We start from the raw sequence: 16811 nt of genomic DNA, 5'->3' as shown, positions 1-16811 counted from the left end.
AGTATCAGAGGGTAGCCGTGTTAGTCTGTGTCTACAAAAACAACAAGGAGTCTGGTGGCACCTTAAAGACTAACAGATTTATTTGGGCATAAGCTTTCGTGGGTAAAAACCTCACTTCAAGCATTCTTAAAACTACAGTACCCACCTGGGGAAGTGAGGAAACAGATTGACAGAGCAAGACGGGTACCCAGAAATCACCTTCTACAGGACAGGCCCAACAAGGACAATAACAGAACACCCCCCAACCTGAAGCAAATACTCACCAGCAACTACACTTCATACCACACCACAGAAACACCAACCCAGGAACCAATCCCTGTAGCAAACCTCGTTGCCTTCTTTGTCCCCATATCTACTCTGGCGACACCATCAGAGGACCCAACCACATCAGCCACACCATCAAGGGCTCATTCACCTGCACATCTACTAATGTTATATATGCCATCATGTGCCAGCAATGCCCCTCTGCCATGTACATTGGCCAAACCTGACAGTCCCTTCCTCAAAAGAATAAATGGACACAAATCGGACATCAGGAATGGTAACATACAAAAGCCAGTAAGTGAACACTTCAATCTCCCTGGTCATTCTATTACAGATTTAAAAGTCACTATCATTGAACAAAAAAACTTCAGAAACAGACTTCAAAGAGAAACAGCAGAACTAAAATTAATTTGCAAATTTAACACCATTAATCTGGGCTTGAATAGGGACTGGGAGTGGCTGGCTCATTACAGAAGCAGCTTTTCCTCTCCTGGAATTGACACCTCCTCATCTATTATTGGGAGTGGACTATATCCACCCTGATCGAATTGGCCCTGTCAACACTGGTTCTCCACTTGCAAAGTAACTCCAAGCTCTCCATGTGTCAGTATTTAATGCCTGCATCTGTAACTTTCACTCTATGCATCTGAAGAAGTGAGGTTTTTACCCACGAAAGCTTATGCCCAAATAAATCTGTTAGTCTTTAAGGTGCCACCAGAGTTCTAGTTGTTCCTGCTCTCAAGGAGAGCATTGGAAGGGAGTTGAAACCTCATGCTTTGGGGTTTAAATCAATCTATGAGGAATTAGCATGTGACCTGTGTAGAGTGCGATTATCCCACACCTGCCTGTTGTGGGGTTTCTTCTCCGTTCCTCAAGATCTGGCCACTCTTGGATGCAAGATACTGAACTAGATGAACCCAGGGTCTGATTCAATTCCTATGAGAAAGCACACCACCCACATGGATGCACCCTAGCATGATCCCTACCATGCCGCTGGTGCTCAGAGGGCTGAGCGACAAGGACAAAGTCATGCAGCAAGCCAGTGACAAAATCCAGAACAGAATGCAGAACTTCTGATCCCCAGTAACCTGGCCAGCCTTCCCCTGCTAGCAATGGGAAGTGCTGAGGTTTCATTTCAGATGCAGAATGACAAAGGCTCTTTGTAACAGAATGGGTCCAAAATAAACAGCCAGAGGAGAGCCTCAGAGGCATGGAGACCCTGAACAAGAAAAGAAACAGGAAAGCAAAAGGTAAACAATGGGTGAAATCCTGGCTCTCCTGAAGTCAGCAGCAAAACTCCCTTTGCCTTCAGTGTGCCTGGATTCCCCCCAGTGTGGTTAAATGGCAGGACTCAAAAGGTTATCTGACACAACAATGGAAATCCAGCCAATAGAAAGGAATCAGCTGTGGCAGATGAAATATATAGTGGAGAGTAGGAGGCTAAGAATAAATCTGAAGAGCAAATAGCTAAAGGTATAAACACAAATATGTTCATTAGGTTTATCAGAAGCAGAAAACCTGCAGGTGAATCGATGGGCTCAAGGGACCATGAGGGAGAAGGACATCGCAGAGATGCTAATGGTAGCTTTGCATGTCAGGAAGGCATTAAAGAGCTCCCTTGGGCCCCAGCAGCCCCAACCTGGTGCATCTGTGAGGCTTATGCAGCCTGGAGATGGGTGGGCCCAGCGCAGGGCTGGGTGGCACTCTGATGGGGCAGGACTGCAACACAGAGCTCCCCAGTTCCTGGAAGAAGGGGTTGCTGACCAAGAAAACAGCTTGAGAGCCCTGGCAGTCCAGGCCCTTTCAGAAAGGTGTCCTGATTTTTCACACTTGCTATCTGGTCAGCTTACCTTTACCCCTCTGCAAGAGGGCAGTACCCTGAACAGCACAGCCAAGGGGCTCTGCCCTGGTAGACAGGAGCAGTACCCACCCTCCGCCCACAGGCTCACTAGAGAAAGAGAGCCTACCACCTCAACTCAGTTGAGTTTGGAGGTATGCTTGTGTCAGGTTATAAAGATGTAGTGCTGCCAGGGGTTGAGGGGTGCTATACAGAGGTGCTGGAACAAATTAGTCAATTAGAAAGGGAAAGGTATAACATGGCCCAGAGGCTGGAAATTGAAGCTAGACAAATAGAAATAAGGCATAAATTTTCAGTGGAGGGTAATTAACCACTGGGTGACCTAAGATGTGGTGGATTCTCTATTACTTGAGCCTTTAAACCAAGACTGGATGTATTTCTAAAAGATACACTTTAGCACAGACAGAGGTATGGGCTTGATGCCGAGGTTACAGGGTGAGGGTCTGTGGCTTGGGGGTTGGACTAGATGCGTGGTTTCAACTTTCTTTCATTTATGAACCCTAAAAAATTTCGAATGGAGGTGCAGACCCCTTTGGAAATCTTAGACATAGTCTGTGATTCCCCAGGGGTGTGCAGAGCACAGGTTGAAAACCACTGGACTAGATGATCACAGCAGTCCCTCTAACCTTAAAATCTGTGAAGCTATGAGTCTGAATCCAGATTCCTTGGCTGTTTTCCAGGGGGAGCTGATCAGCTTATCCAAGCAGTGTGACTTGCCCACGAGAAAGGTGGAGAGGTGGTTCCGATACCGGCGGAACCAGGACAAACCCAGCTTGACTACAAAATTTTGTGAGGCCAGGTGAGTGCTATGGCCAGAGGCCTTGGGTCACTTCAACCTTCCAGCTGGGTCTGAGCTCTGCAGTCTGTGCACAGCCTCCCAGCACCTCCATGGTCCCAGCTGGAATGTGCCCTTCCCGCTGCCCCTCTGCTTCGCTTCCCTACGCCTCCTGTGCTGCCTCCCTACCCAAAATCAGAGGCCTCGCTTTTCCCTCCACCTTCAGCCCCTGGACTGTCTCCTTGGCCCTGTCTCCTCCTACGCCTGCCCCCTTCACTCCTTCTGATCCCTACCTGCCCTTACATTCCTTACCTTTCAACTGGCTTGTTCCCGGGGTTTTCAGAACCAAAGCAGGGGTAACTAGCTGTTCCACTCCAGGCAGTTTCAGGAATAAATTAGTGGGAGCACAGCAATTTCTATCTGATAAATGGTTACTACAAGCAAGCGTGCTCTTATCTAAAATGACAAGTTGTTGGATTTAAGCACACACAGACACAAGCAATAGGGCTAGGACATCCCAGATATGGTTACCCACAGTCTGAGATGGTTTTAAGTAATCACCTGCCAGGCTTCCAGGGGCCCTCTTTCCATCCAGCTGATGGAGAGTTTAGATGTCAGCTCCTTGCACGGAGAAAAGCTCCCTCAGGCTGCTCCGAGGTATTCACTTTCACCTAATCTTTTATAGCTAGCTCTAACAAAGCACACAGCCTATAGTGACTCCTAGTGGGTCAGCATAACAACCTCCACTGGGTCACCAATTCTCCTAATTTCAACAAACTGCTCATTATCTCAAAACACTTCTAGTATTTCCAGCCATAACAGCAACGTGTCAGGTCACCTGAAACCAAAGTCGCTATCCACTCACTCTTCCATAACTTTCTGGCCCATCCTCCCATTCTGATTAGCAAGTATGCAGCTGTCTGACCTTGTCTGACGAAGGCCTAAGATTATTCCCAGCTATGTGATGTTTGGTTTTCAGCTGGCAGTGGCTGAATGTACAAAATGGCTGACTGCAGCACTGTCAAGTTCTGGGGTACATGCAGGAATGTCAAATTCCAGGGCAACAGGCTCCATCACCTCTGCTTTCAAACATGACCTCTCTTGAAAAATCTGTCGACACCCCTTCCCCGTCCTTCCAGCCACTGCCTGTCGCCCTCCCGCCACGCCTTCAGAACCCTCCTCCGAGGCTGCTTCCCCCCCTCCGGATCTCCTCTGCCCCCTTTAAACTGACTCCTGCTACTGAACCCTTACTGTGGCACTGCTCATTCCCTTCCGCAGTGATTACCCGAGACCAGGGATCGGCAACCTAGGGCACGCGTGCCAAAGACAACACACGAGCCAATTTTTAATGGCACACTGCTGCCTGCCAGGGTCCCAGCTGCCGGCCCCGCTCAGCCAGCGGCCGGGACCCTGGCAGGCAGCAGCATGCCATTAAAAATCCTGCCCGGCCCAGCCTGCTCTTCTCCGCCCACCGCTCTCTCCTGCGGGGGCAGGGGGCAGAAGCTTGGTCCTGCCAGCTGCTGCTGCAGGGCAGCCTCCACCGGCAGGCCAAGCTCCCCCTCCCCGCCTCTTCCCCCAGCTTGCTGGGTTCCTGCCCCTCCTCCTCTCCCTCCCTGCGGCCAAACAGCTGATGGTCCGGGAGAGGGAGAGGGAGAAGTGGAGCCGGAACCGCAGCCGCAGCGTGCTCACTGCTTTGGAGAAGAGGCGGGGACGGGGCCTTGGGGAAGGAGAGTGGAATCAGGGCATATCCCCTCCAGCCTCCTGCCATGAGCCGCTCAGGGCAGGGGGCTGGGAGCATCCCCACGACTCCAGCCCACACCCCCAGCCCTAAACCCCCCACAGCCCCAGGCCCCTGCCCTGACCCCTGCACCCCCCCACGACCCCAGCCCTGATTCCAGCACCCCCACACACACATACCCAGCTCCCCCACACTCCATGCCCTGACTCCTGCACCCTCCCACATGCTCCCAGCCCTGATTCCTGCACCCTCCTCACACACACACCCATCCCCCTGCCCTGACTCCTGCACCCCCCACACATCCCCAGCCCCCCCCACACTCCATTCCCTGACTCTTGCACCCCCCACATCCCCACCCCCACCCAGAGCACCAAACGGAAGCTCCTGCACCCCCCCTCACACACATTCCCACCTGCACCCCTCACACCAAATGGGAGCTGCCCAGGTAAGCGCTCCACACCCAAACCTCCTGCCCCAACCCTGAGCCCCCTCCCTCATTCTAGCTCCTGGCCAGACCCTACACCCCAACCCCGAGCCTGCTCCTTCACCCCCAGACCTGTGCTCAGTGCACTCCCACCCTCAGCTCAGTGCAGAGAGAGAGGAAGAGAATGGGCCAGAACCAGGGAGAAGGTAGGTACGCACTCTATGTGGGCAGGGCCGGGACCCCAGACCGGCAGCGGGCTGAGCGGGGCCGACAGCTGGGACCGTGGCTGGCAGGAGCCGGCGGTTGGAACCTCAGACTGGCAGCGGGCTGAGCCGCTCAGCCCACTGCCGGTCTGGGGTCCCCCGGCCGCTGGTCCCACTCAACCCGCTGCCAGTCTGGGGTTCTGGCTGCCAGCCCCTTGCCAGCCGGGGTCCCGGCCACAGGCCCTGCTCAGCCCGCTGCCAGCCTAGGTGAATGGAACCCCAGGCTGGCAGCGGGCTGAGCAGGCCGGCGTCGTAAGATCTGCATTTTAATTTAATTTTAAATGAAGCTTCTTAAACATTTTGAAAACCTTCCTTACTTTACATATGACAATAGTTTAGTTATATAATATATAGACTTATAGGGAGAGACCTTCTTAAAAACGTTAAAATATATTACTGGCACGCAAAACCTTAAATTAAAGTGAATAAATGAAGACTCGGCACACCACTTCTGAAAGGTTGCCAACCCCTGCCCTAGACGGTGCTGTCCAGAGGCTAGGCCAGCTCCTCTGCTGGTGTCAGGTGGCCCCATTAGTTTACATCAGCAGATAATGTGGCCAAAGAGCTCAGCTCCTGCATCCCTTTGGTTCAGTGTGTTTGGTGGGAGCTCAGCAATTGTAATTCCCCCAACGCCCCTCTGAAACTGCTATGTATGAATCAGCTCAATTACAGAGATGACAAAGCTGAGGCACAGGGAGGTCAAGGCAAACGCTGGGTTCCTCGGGTTTTGGGTGCCCAAGTTTTTAGACAGCAAAGATGTCTCAAGCTGGACATGCAAAAATGTAAGTCCCCAAAATCAGAGGTTCTGGGCAACAACCACTTCCACTGGCTTCAGCTGGAGGGAGGCTAGAGAGGGATTGTCACAGCGTCGGTCTTGCATGTGATGCCTCTCACCCAGAGTCTGCATCACTCGGTGACATTCTCTGGGGGTCAGACTAGATGATCCGAATGGTCCCTGGACATCACTGACTCCATGAAACGTTCTGTAGAAAACAATTCTGCACGGGTGCCCAGGAAGGGGGGCTGGAGGACCTAGTGGGCTGTTGCCATGTCTAACGTCTCTGATGTACTGACCAGTCTGAACATGTTCAATGTACTTGCCCAGGGGCTGAGGCACTCTGTACCCTGGGGTGCCCATCTCTTGCAGGCAGGGCCTGGGAGCTGAAGCTCTTGTACATAACACAGTGGATCTCTACCACCACGCAGGGGCTGATGCAAGCAGCAATTTCCATACATAGGAGGAATAGAAAAATAAGGGATCAAAAATAAAGGAACGGGTCCAGTGAAATCCCCATAGTCTCTGCTAATCCCATTCCACTGAGCCCAGCTATCGTGCCAGGAGTCACACGCTGCTTTGGCCAGGGATCACAGGTGCTGAACGGGTGTAGCCCTTGCGTATGTCAGGGTCAGAGAGAGGGAAGAGCCATGGTTTGTAGCCTGTTGCTCCTGGCATAAAAATATCCCAGTTCCCCTATACTCATTCCCTCCACCAATCCCAGAGATGTGTTAAACTGGGCTAGTTACTATATAAGGGAACAGGATTCTGGGAAGTGATAAGGGATTGGAATGGAGGCATCTTGACAAACACTTAGCACCTGAATATTTGGAATGAGGGAATTAAATGTACCTGTGTCACTGCAAGAGGTGGGGTGAAATCCAAGCTCTAATGACATCAATGGGAGTTTTGCCATGGACTTCACTGGAGCCCGGATTTCTCCTTGGGACTGGGACTCAGGAGAGATGGGTTGTATTCCCAGCGTTTATTCTCTGGGTGATCATGGGCAAGGCATTTACCCACTCTGTGCCTCAGTTTCCCCATCTGTACCGTGGAGATGATACTTTCCTATCTCCTATGAGGCTGAGCAATTACTGTTTGTAAAGTTCTTGGAGATCCTTGAATCGAAAGTGCTAGAGACGTGCAAAGTATTACTATAATATATTATCACCTGGATGAGCATTTGATACCACCATAGCCCATATGCCTTTGACAATGTCACTGTTTGAATGAATGTCTGGCTGACACTGGGCACAGAGTTGCAGCCTGACCTCTGATGGAGTTCTAATGTGCTTTGTTTTGTTTGTTTTAGCTGGAGGTTTACATTTTACTTCATTTCTTTCTTCACTGGACTTGCTGTCCTGTATGATGTGAGTATATAAGCAGTGCCCACTCGGGTCAGCTGAAATGGAAGATTTTATAATTCAAACACATGTCCACTTGGACCTGAGCTTTCACACCCTCTGCAACGCACATCAGCCACTAGATGGTAAACATGTTTGGTCTTGATTAATTTAGGTTGGAGCTCAACCTCCAGCTTGGATGTGAAAGGATCCCTAGCAGATTGTCAACCCCCCAAACCACTCATTCCCTTCTGTGATCATTTAGTGATATAGAAGGACGTGCACAGACAACCTTAACTCTAGCATCTCCTAACTTTTGAGTGCTTGACTTTGCAACCTTAAATGTTCTTTTCCTGTGGTTTTTGTGGATGAAATGTCCTATGTTTTTAAAACCATATTGAGCCTCACATGGGTCAGCAGCAGGGTTGGGACTTCTAGATCCATAGCACACACCTCTGCCATGTGAGCTAATGGACAGCAGCAGTAGATTGTCATCCTCTACTTGGACTACACTAGAGGGGGATGAGACACACACTTGGCCAGTGGGAGTCAGAGATATTTGCTGACGGCAGAAGAATGGTGAGACTCAGGAATTTTCAGGTTCTAGAGGGGAGCGTCCTCTAGTGTTTACAGAGTCTTCTGCTTCCTCCCAGCCTGTGCCTGATCCTACCCAGCACCTCCATAGCTCTAGTCCATGTCCCTTTCTGCTCCAACACACACACATAGACTCTTATTGCTGCTTCTCACCATCCCCTCTGCCGGTTCTCTACCCCCTGCTGTCTCTAACCCTCACCAGCTTAGGTCCTCCCTCCTCACCCTTCTCAAGCTGCTTCCTCCATCTCCTCAGCATTAGCATTAGCAGGGGCCACCGAGAGCATAAGAGAGACAGTTTCCCCATTCTCAGTTCTGGCACCAAGGCCATGAAGAGCAACTATGGAGAAAGTCCTGCTTAGCTCTCCTGCCTGGGATGGAGCATGTCTGTCACTCTGTGGGATGGCGCATTGGCACATGCTCAGTCTGGGCAGCATTAGGAGCATGCTCAGTCCAGACAGACTCTTAGGAGAATTTAGCTGCCAACGTAACTAGTCTCAACTGAGGATGTGCAACCTGAGATTTTTCACAGACTCTTTGCTTGGCCAAGTCTGGTGTGATTTTTCACAGAGACAGCAAAAGGCACCTTCCTGACACCAGGATGACCCCTCGCTGTCTAATTTCAAGACCTGCTCTAGAGCACACAAGTGCTAGAGCATCTCAATAAAATGGTTATAAGAATATTTTTAAGATATGAAAAACATCATATTTCCCCATTACCTCATTCTTGGAAATGACTGGACTTTTTTAGCAGAAACTTTCCCAAAATATTCCGCCTGAGGAAGAAACTCGGCACGGGAAATTTCATCTGGAACAGTTAACAATTGGCAAAGTTACAAGCAACTGAAAAAAGTCTTAAAATGAAAAGTGCCAGGCAACCTTAACAATAGGTGGTGCAACCAGCTCTGTCCATAATAAAACATGACAATGTATAATGGGAACAAGCCCAATTGTCACATTCTGGGTGTAATTCAGACCAGTGATGGTTGTCTCGCCACCTGCCCCACAATGCTTTGCTCTTGTAGCTCCCACCCTGGGCCTCTCACAAATAGCTACCAGCATGCAGGTCACCCTGAGTGTCTGTGTATAGCTGCAGCCCTGGTCCAGCAGCTCTGACCCCAGCAGCCTGTCCGCAACACACCAGCCACACTCTGGCTTCCAGCAGCCTTGGTTACTACCTGCAGGGTGACCCCAACACACTCCCAGGCCCAGATTTTCCCCAAAATATGTGTTCGGCACTGTCCATCCCTCTCCTGGACAGTACAGATATTAAGATCTGTTGCCTCTTGAAGGGGTCAATATTCAACAGTTTGCTAATTTAACTGGAGTTACCAAACAGCTCAGTTTAAACACAGCACTGGATTGGTTTAGATTAAAAAATAAAACAGGTTTATTAATGAAAGATTATAGGGTTTTAGGTGAATTCAAGTATAACAAAGGGTTACAAGCAAATAAAAGTGAAAACACACATCTAAAAGTCTAAAACTTCAACTTAATCTAGCAAGGTTTGGTTCAAGGCTTTGTTCAAGATGGTCTTTCTCACCTACAGTCTTCCAACAAGATGGCGACTGATCCTTTCCTTGGTCAGGATCTCTCCCCAGGCTCAAAGATGCTGATTCCTTTGTCATCTTAGGTGAAAGAGAGAGAGAGAACTTGAGGTTCTCTGCCTCTTTCTTTTATAGTCCAGTGAACCGTTGAGGTGGATTCTTCTCAAGATTTCCCCTCAAAGCAAAGTTTATTCAAACAATAAAGAAGGTGAGATGAAGTCTGGTGGAGAAGGAGGATCCATGCTCCTTCTTCCTACCTATGTTTGTTGAAATGCAACTTTGCTTTGTCTCCTGCCATCTCCTCCCCTGCTGCCTGGAGGAGCCTGTTTACTACTTATATGTAAATTGAGGTAAACACGCATTCCTTTGTTTAGGATAGATCCCATTTAACAACCTTTGCCTAGGCTGGGCTGTGTGGTTTTGGACATGTGCTAATAACATCATACAGGGGGATTTCGTAACTTTACATATACTGTTGCTTCATATATTTCACCATGATATTATTGATGAGCAAGTTATTAGTTTTCAAATAATACCTCACAAAGCATATTCTGTACAGAGATTAGTACAATAGAGTGTAGGATACAAATACAGGGGTGCTTAGTGTATCTCCTGTTCATTAGGCAGCTGGTATTCTCATAGTTAAATTACACTTTGTTTCTTTACAGAAGCCCTGGTTTTGGGACCATAGAAAATGCTGGGTGGGGTATCCACAGCAGGTGAGTCACTCAGGTGCAAAAATCCATATCGCAAGTCACCTCTCATCCCTGGCTCATATGCAAACATCCAGTTACACTCCTTCACTTGCGCTACTAGCATTAGAAATGGGCCTGAATGAAAACTCCAGACCCGCATGCAGCCAGAATCCAAACCCTGATCCCAAACCAATCTCCAGGTTATACCAGACCATCTTCTTGTATGGGTAACTCCAACTTCTGAGATACAGTGTGAAGGGGATACCTATCGATGACCTAGGTTTGATTCCAGAGACATCAGTCACCTCTGGACAGGCTTGTTACCTCTTCCCTCCTGTAGTGCTGTGAATTATGATTATTTTAGAGTTGGGGAGAGGGAGCCAACAGAGATGAGTGGGCAATTGGAGAAGTAGAAGGAAAATGAAGAGAGTTCTTGGTCATGGCAGCCAAAGCATAGTGGAGAATCAAGGAGGACGAGGGAGTGCTCCCAAGTATCAAGGTTTGAAGATGAGCTTGAGGATGGGGAGGGGCCCTTGGTCAGCAAGAGGACATTAAGAAGTTTTCGTGCATGTCTATAACAGAAGGTACATTCAGGTTGCTGTCTCATATCTGCTGGTGCTGAAGAATCACCTCTCAGGCAATGCGCTTCCTCACGAGGTCTAGCAGCAGCAGGGTCTCACACCTATCGAGCATAGTGGGTGGTCTCCTAAAGCTTTACACTGTCCAGGCCCAACCTTCATCAGTAAAAGCTGCAATGACGATCAGACCACTGCCTGTCACGTCTCCCATGGACCCAGCCCAGAAGAACAGAAATGAACATTTACCAGCCAACGCACAAAATCAGCTCCCTGCTTTTTATCTGGGTACTGATGATAGTGACAAAAATGCAAGATATTTTGCTTGTCAGTCAAGCCCCCAACACACACACACCACTCTCCACAGTCGAGGGGCCAAGAGCAATGTGGGGAGGCTGTAGCCAGGCATCTCCTATTGTGTGTGAGAGCTGGTGATGACAATGCCTCTCCTTATCCTGGGACACACTCTGCCTCCTCTGGAGAAGACAGCACTAGCTGGCTGAATAGCAGCACGTGCACACACACCCCACGTGCAGTAAAGGCAGCAGGCTGGCGTTCCAGCAGCTCTCAGAGAGGGCGTGTGAGGAGCGGAGCTGAGGTCCATCAGATGTGAACAAGCAAATTTTAATTTCTCAAGAATTCTTTCCATAAAAAACTAGAGCAGCTGCTTCCTCCGAGCTTGGTGAAAAATCCTGTGAGTCAGTGTAAAGCCCTGAGCGGCCATTCTAGCTCCTCTCAGGAGAGCAGCTGTCAGTCTGTAGAGTCTGCATGAGGTTGCATGCTTGGCAGCAGCAGGCAACTACTAAGGAGATTTGTGGCGCTGCTACAGCAGATGGGTCATTGTGGCCCCTGCAAACCTCCTTGATAACTGGAATTTTAGCCCATCAGAGTTGGAATTCTACCTCACCCCTTTAGCTCCTCCTGAGCATTTCTCAGGGTATGCTGGGAAGGATAAGTCTGAGCTTGGGAAGGATTTCCCATTGCAGTTCTCAGCGGGGAATTGTAAAATCCATGAGAAGGGCAGTGGGAAACTCAGTTCACTGTCATCACCGGATTCAAACACAGCCCTTAGCAAGGCTTGCTGCTGCTTTCTCATCTGATCAAACATTACATAAGAACGGCCATACTGGGTCAGACCAATGGTCCATCTAGCCCAATATCCTGTCTTCCAACAGTGGCTGGTGCCAGGTGCTTCAGAGGGAGAACAGAACAGGCAGTTTATCGAGTGATCCATCCCCTGTCATCCAGTCCCAGCTTCTGGGAGTCACAGGTTAGGGACACCCAGAGCATGGAGCCGCGTCCCTGACCATCTTGGCTAATAGCCATTGACGGACCTATCCTCCATGAACGTATCTAGTTCTTTTTTTAACCCAGTTAATACTTTTGGCTTTCCTAATGTCCCCTGGCAACGAGTTCCACAGGTTGTATATTTCCTTATGTTTGTTTTAAACCTGCTGCCTATTAATTTCATTGGATGACTCTGGTTCCTGTGCTATGTGAAGGGGCAAACAACATTTCCCTATTCACTTTCTCCACGCCAGTCATGATTTTATAAACTTTATCATATCCCCCCTTAGTTGTCTCTTTTCCAAGCTGAACAGTCCTAGTCTTTTTACCCTCTCTTCATGTGGAAGCTGTTCCATACCCCTCATCACATCTATTGCCCTTCTCTGCACTTTTTCCAATTCTAATGTATCTTTTTTTCAGATGGGGTGACCAGATCTGCACGCAGCATTCAAGATGTGGGCGTGCCATGGATTTATATAGAGGCAATGTATTTTCTGTCTTATTATCTCTCCCTTTCCTAATGGTTTCTAATATTGTTCGCTTTTTTACCTGCTGCTGCACACTGAAGAGATGTTTTCAGAGAATTATCCATGGTGACGCCAAGATCTCTTTCTTGAGTGGTAACAGCTAATTTAAATCCCATCATTTTGTATATATAGTTGGGATTAGATTTTCCAATGTGCATTATTTTTCATTTATCAACATTGATTTTATCTGCCATTTTGTTACCCGGTCACCCAGTTTTGTGAGATCCCTTTGTAACTCTTGTGGCAAATGGACGATGCTACTGTGGTGAGTCCCGCGCTTTTTCTTGGTGTGGTGGGTCGGGGCGCCGCCCCTTGCCCCTCTTCTCGGGCGTGGTGGGCTCTGCTAGTGCCCTGGTGGAAGAGAGAGAGGAGCGGGGAAGGGACCCAGGTCCGCTCTCCTACTCCGGGTACCAGCCCCTTCAGCTTTGCTGGCTGCTTACCCTCTCTCCCTTTGGATAGAGTTTCCCTCAGTCCTCTGTGCTGGGGGAGTCCCTCTGCTCTGCTTGGGCAGTGTTCCCCTTCCCCTTGTCCTCTGGCTAACAGCAAAACTCCTCCAAACTCTAGTTAGCTCTCCTTCTCTCTCTCTCTCTCTGACTGAAGGGGGGAGGGGTTATTAGGTCTTGGCCGGGGCCTTAATTGGCTGCAGGTGCTCCAATTACCCAGTAGTAACCTTTCCCTAGTCCACAGAGAATAAGGCCTTGATCATTCTAGGGTTTATATACCTCCCATCTACCACGCGCCTGCTGCTCTCTGGCTCTGTTGTATCACATTCTTCACAGTCAATCTGGACTTAATTATCTCAAGTAGTTTTGTGTCATTACAAACTTTGCTATCTCGCTGTTTACCCCTTATTCCAGATAATGTATGAATATGTTGAACATCACTAGTCCAAGTACAGAACCCTGTGGGACACTACTATTTACCTCTCTCCATTGTTAAAACTGACCATTTATTTCTACCCTTTGTTTCCTGTCTTTTAACCAATTACTGATCCATGAGAGGACCTTTCCTTGTATCCCATGACTTTGCTTAAGAGCCTTTGGGGTGGCACCTTGTCAAAGGTTTTCTGAAAGTCCAGATATACTATATCCACTGGTCACCCTTGTCCACATACTTGTTGACACCCTCAGAGAATTCTAATAGATTGGTGAAGCATGATTTTCCTTTTAGAAAGCCATATTGACTTTTCCCCAACATATTGTGTTCATCTACATGTCTGATAATTCTGTTCTTTACTATAGTTTCAACCAATTTGCTTGATACCGAAGTTAGGCTTACCACCCTGTAATTTCCAGGATCACTTCTGGAGCCTTTTTTAAGTAAACAATCATAGGATAAGAGGGAAGGTTCTCTCACGGATCAGTAACTGGTTAAAGATAGGGGGAAAGGGTTGAAATAAATGGTTTTCACAATGGAGAGAGGTAAATAGTGGTGTCCCCCAGCTTCTGTACTTGGACCAGTGATGTTCAACATATTCATACATTATCTGGAAAAAGGGATAAATAGCAAGATAGCAAAGTTTGTAGATGATACAAAACTACTCGAGATAATTAAGTCCAGAGTTGACTGTGAAAAATTTGATACAACAGGGCCAGAGATAGTTAAGTCCAAAATAGACTGAAGAGTTACAAAGGGGTCTCACAAAACTGGGTGAATGGGCAACAAAATGGCAGATGAAATTCAGTGTTGATAAGTGCAAAGTAATGCTCATTGGAAAATATAATCCCAAGTATACATACAAAATGATAGGGTCTGAATTAGCTGTTACCCCCACTCAAGAAAGAGATCTTGGAGTCATTGTGAATAATTCTCTGAAAACATCCACTCAATGTGCAGTGGCAGTCAAAAAAGCCAACAGAATGTTATTATCCATTAGGAAAGGGACAGATAATAAGACAGTTAATATCATACTGCCAATATATTAATCCATGGTACTCCCATGTCTTGAATACTGCGTGCAATTCCGGTTGCCCCATCTCAAAAAGGACATATTAGAAATGGAAAAGGAACAGAGAAGGGGAAGAAAAATGATTAGGGGTATGAAACAGGAGAGATCAAAAAGACCTGGACTGTTCAACTTGGAAAAGAGACCACTAAGGTGGGGGATAAGATAGAAGTCTACAAAATCGTGACTGATGTGGAGAAAGTGAATAGCGAAGTGTTATTTACCTTTTTAACATAACACAAGAACTAGGGTCACCCAAAGAAATTAATGGGCAGCAGGTTTAAAACAAACAAAAGGAAATACTACTTCATACAACTCACAGTCAACTTGTGGAACTCCTCATCAAGGGATGTTGTGACGGCCAAAACTATAACTGGGTTAAAAATGAATTCGATAAGTTCCTGCAGGGTAAGGTCCATCAATGGCTAATAGGTTAGATGGTCAGGGATGCAATCCCATTCTCCGAGTGTCCCTAAGCCTCTGACTGCCAGAAGCTGGAACTGGATGACAGGATAGATCACTTGAAAATTGCCCTGTTCTGTTCTCTTGGTACTAGAATTTGTTGGTTCAGAAATCAAACCCCTTGCTGAATGAAGAAAAGGTTAAGCGGCAACTGGATCACGGTCTGTAGGTCCCAACACAGGCAGAGAATGTCTGATACCAGGCTGTCTCTTCTAGCAGACACATGCAGGACAATATCCTGTGGGTCCACAATGAAATCAGGAAAGTTCAAAACAGAAATAAGTTGCCCATGTTTAATAGTGGGAGTAATTAACCAGTGCAACAGATCAGCAAGGGATTTGCAAATCCTCCTTCATTTAGAGTCTCCTAATCAAGACTGGGCATCTCTTGTCAAAAGATCTGCTTTAGCAGAATCTGTGTGCACATCCTCTTGCCTGTGTAATGCAGGAAGTCAGAATGGAGGTTCAGAATGGTCCCTCCTGGCCTTAAAATCTCTTAAACCTTGGGATAAAGGATGTTTGAATAAATGAAGTGAAAACATACAATCTAACTTACATTTAGGGAAAACAGAAGCAAAGGTGTATGTCCAATAATCCATGGCTATGTTAGTTGCAGTGGCTCAGAAATCATAATCATTTCTAAGCTGGTAAATTCTAGGGTAAGGAAGCCCCCTGATGTCCGCAAAAGACACAATTGCTAATTAAAATGTGTTCATCCTACAGAGCTGGGCTAGAACTTTGTCTTTTCAGCTGTGAAACCACAGGCTATTGCCTGGTGAGTGAACAGACATTTTTTGATAGCTGGTAGTAATAGATGGTTCCTTGACTGCATCATGGAACATCCTCTAGAGGGCAACATTACACTTAAAACCAGCACTTCCCACTGGAGCCAAGGGGCAATATCCCTCTATTCTACAGCATTCTTGTAAGGCCTTTCCCCTGAAATGCAAGGACCTGATCACTACCCAAAACTGTTTGTTTTGTTGGTTGTTTTTTCCCCTTGCCCCCAGCCCATGGCGCTTGTGTGTGGGATATAACACAGCCTCTCCCTCTTGGTGTTGCAGCCCTTACTGCCCTCGGTGTTCTGGTACTACATGCTGGAACTCTCCTTCTATTCCTCGCTGGTCTGCACGCTGCCCTTTGATGTGAAAAGGAAGGTGAGTGGCAGCGCCATGGTGATGGGAATGGGGGCGCAAACTGGGCCGGGGCATCTGGAAGCCTGGAAGGGGGTCAGTTTGGTGAATGTGCAATGCTGCAATCTAACAAATTCAAACTGTCAATTGTACAAGTGTTACAGCCAATGTTAGAATGGAAGCTTTCCATTTCTACTGAGTCCAGCGTGGAATCATTACCTTACTAATTGAATGCAAGTTTCTTTTCATATCAGCTTTTAGTTGGAACAGTATTTCTGAAATCAGGACACTTGGTTATTCTTAACCAATCAACAATCACCCAGTCTCACGTCAGTATACCGTCAACAGTTCACCCGTCAAGTGTAGATACAACCAATGTTCTAGGTGTGTACTGAATAGAGTTTTGCAAACAATTGTCAAAGCGTAGTGTTGGGGCTTAGACCAAGGAACAGTCAAATCACCAAGATTTCTTGCTACATTTACTTATGATCAGCAGTTCTTTAGTACTGAACACATTTATCAACTTCCAGTGTTTCTTCAAGGTGCAAGGATGGACTTGTCTTTAAGGCACTTTCAAGAGTGTGGTCCCTGCTATTTCAGTGGTTTAGTT

The 16811-nt window shown here is 47.6% G+C and overlaps 1 protein-coding gene across 3 annotated transcripts in view; it reads left to right on the top strand.

The window, feature by feature from the left end:
• CERS4 (ceramide synthase 4) overlaps window positions 1-16811 on the top strand; it is a 116708-nt gene that overhangs the window by 86458 nt on the left and 13439 nt on the right. For all 3 annotated transcript variants that reach the window (XM_054013403.1, XM_054013404.1, XM_054013405.1), the window contains exons 4-7: window positions 2803-2921; window positions 7410-7467; window positions 10247-10297; window positions 16133-16225. In XM_054013403.1, the coding sequence (XP_053869378.1) occupies window positions 2803-2921; window positions 7410-7467; window positions 10247-10297; window positions 16133-16225 (321 nt within the window). The remainder of the gene's footprint in view (window positions 1-2802; window positions 2922-7409; window positions 7468-10246; window positions 10298-16132; window positions 16226-16811) is intronic.

Source organism: Malaclemys terrapin, chromosome 24, assembly GCF_027887155.1.
Source record: "Malaclemys terrapin pileata isolate rMalTer1 chromosome 24, rMalTer1.hap1, whole genome shotgun sequence".
Lineage (NCBI taxonomy): Eukaryota > Metazoa > Chordata > Testudines > Emydidae > Malaclemys > Malaclemys terrapin.
This window is presented reverse-complemented; position numbering and strand designations above follow the sequence as displayed.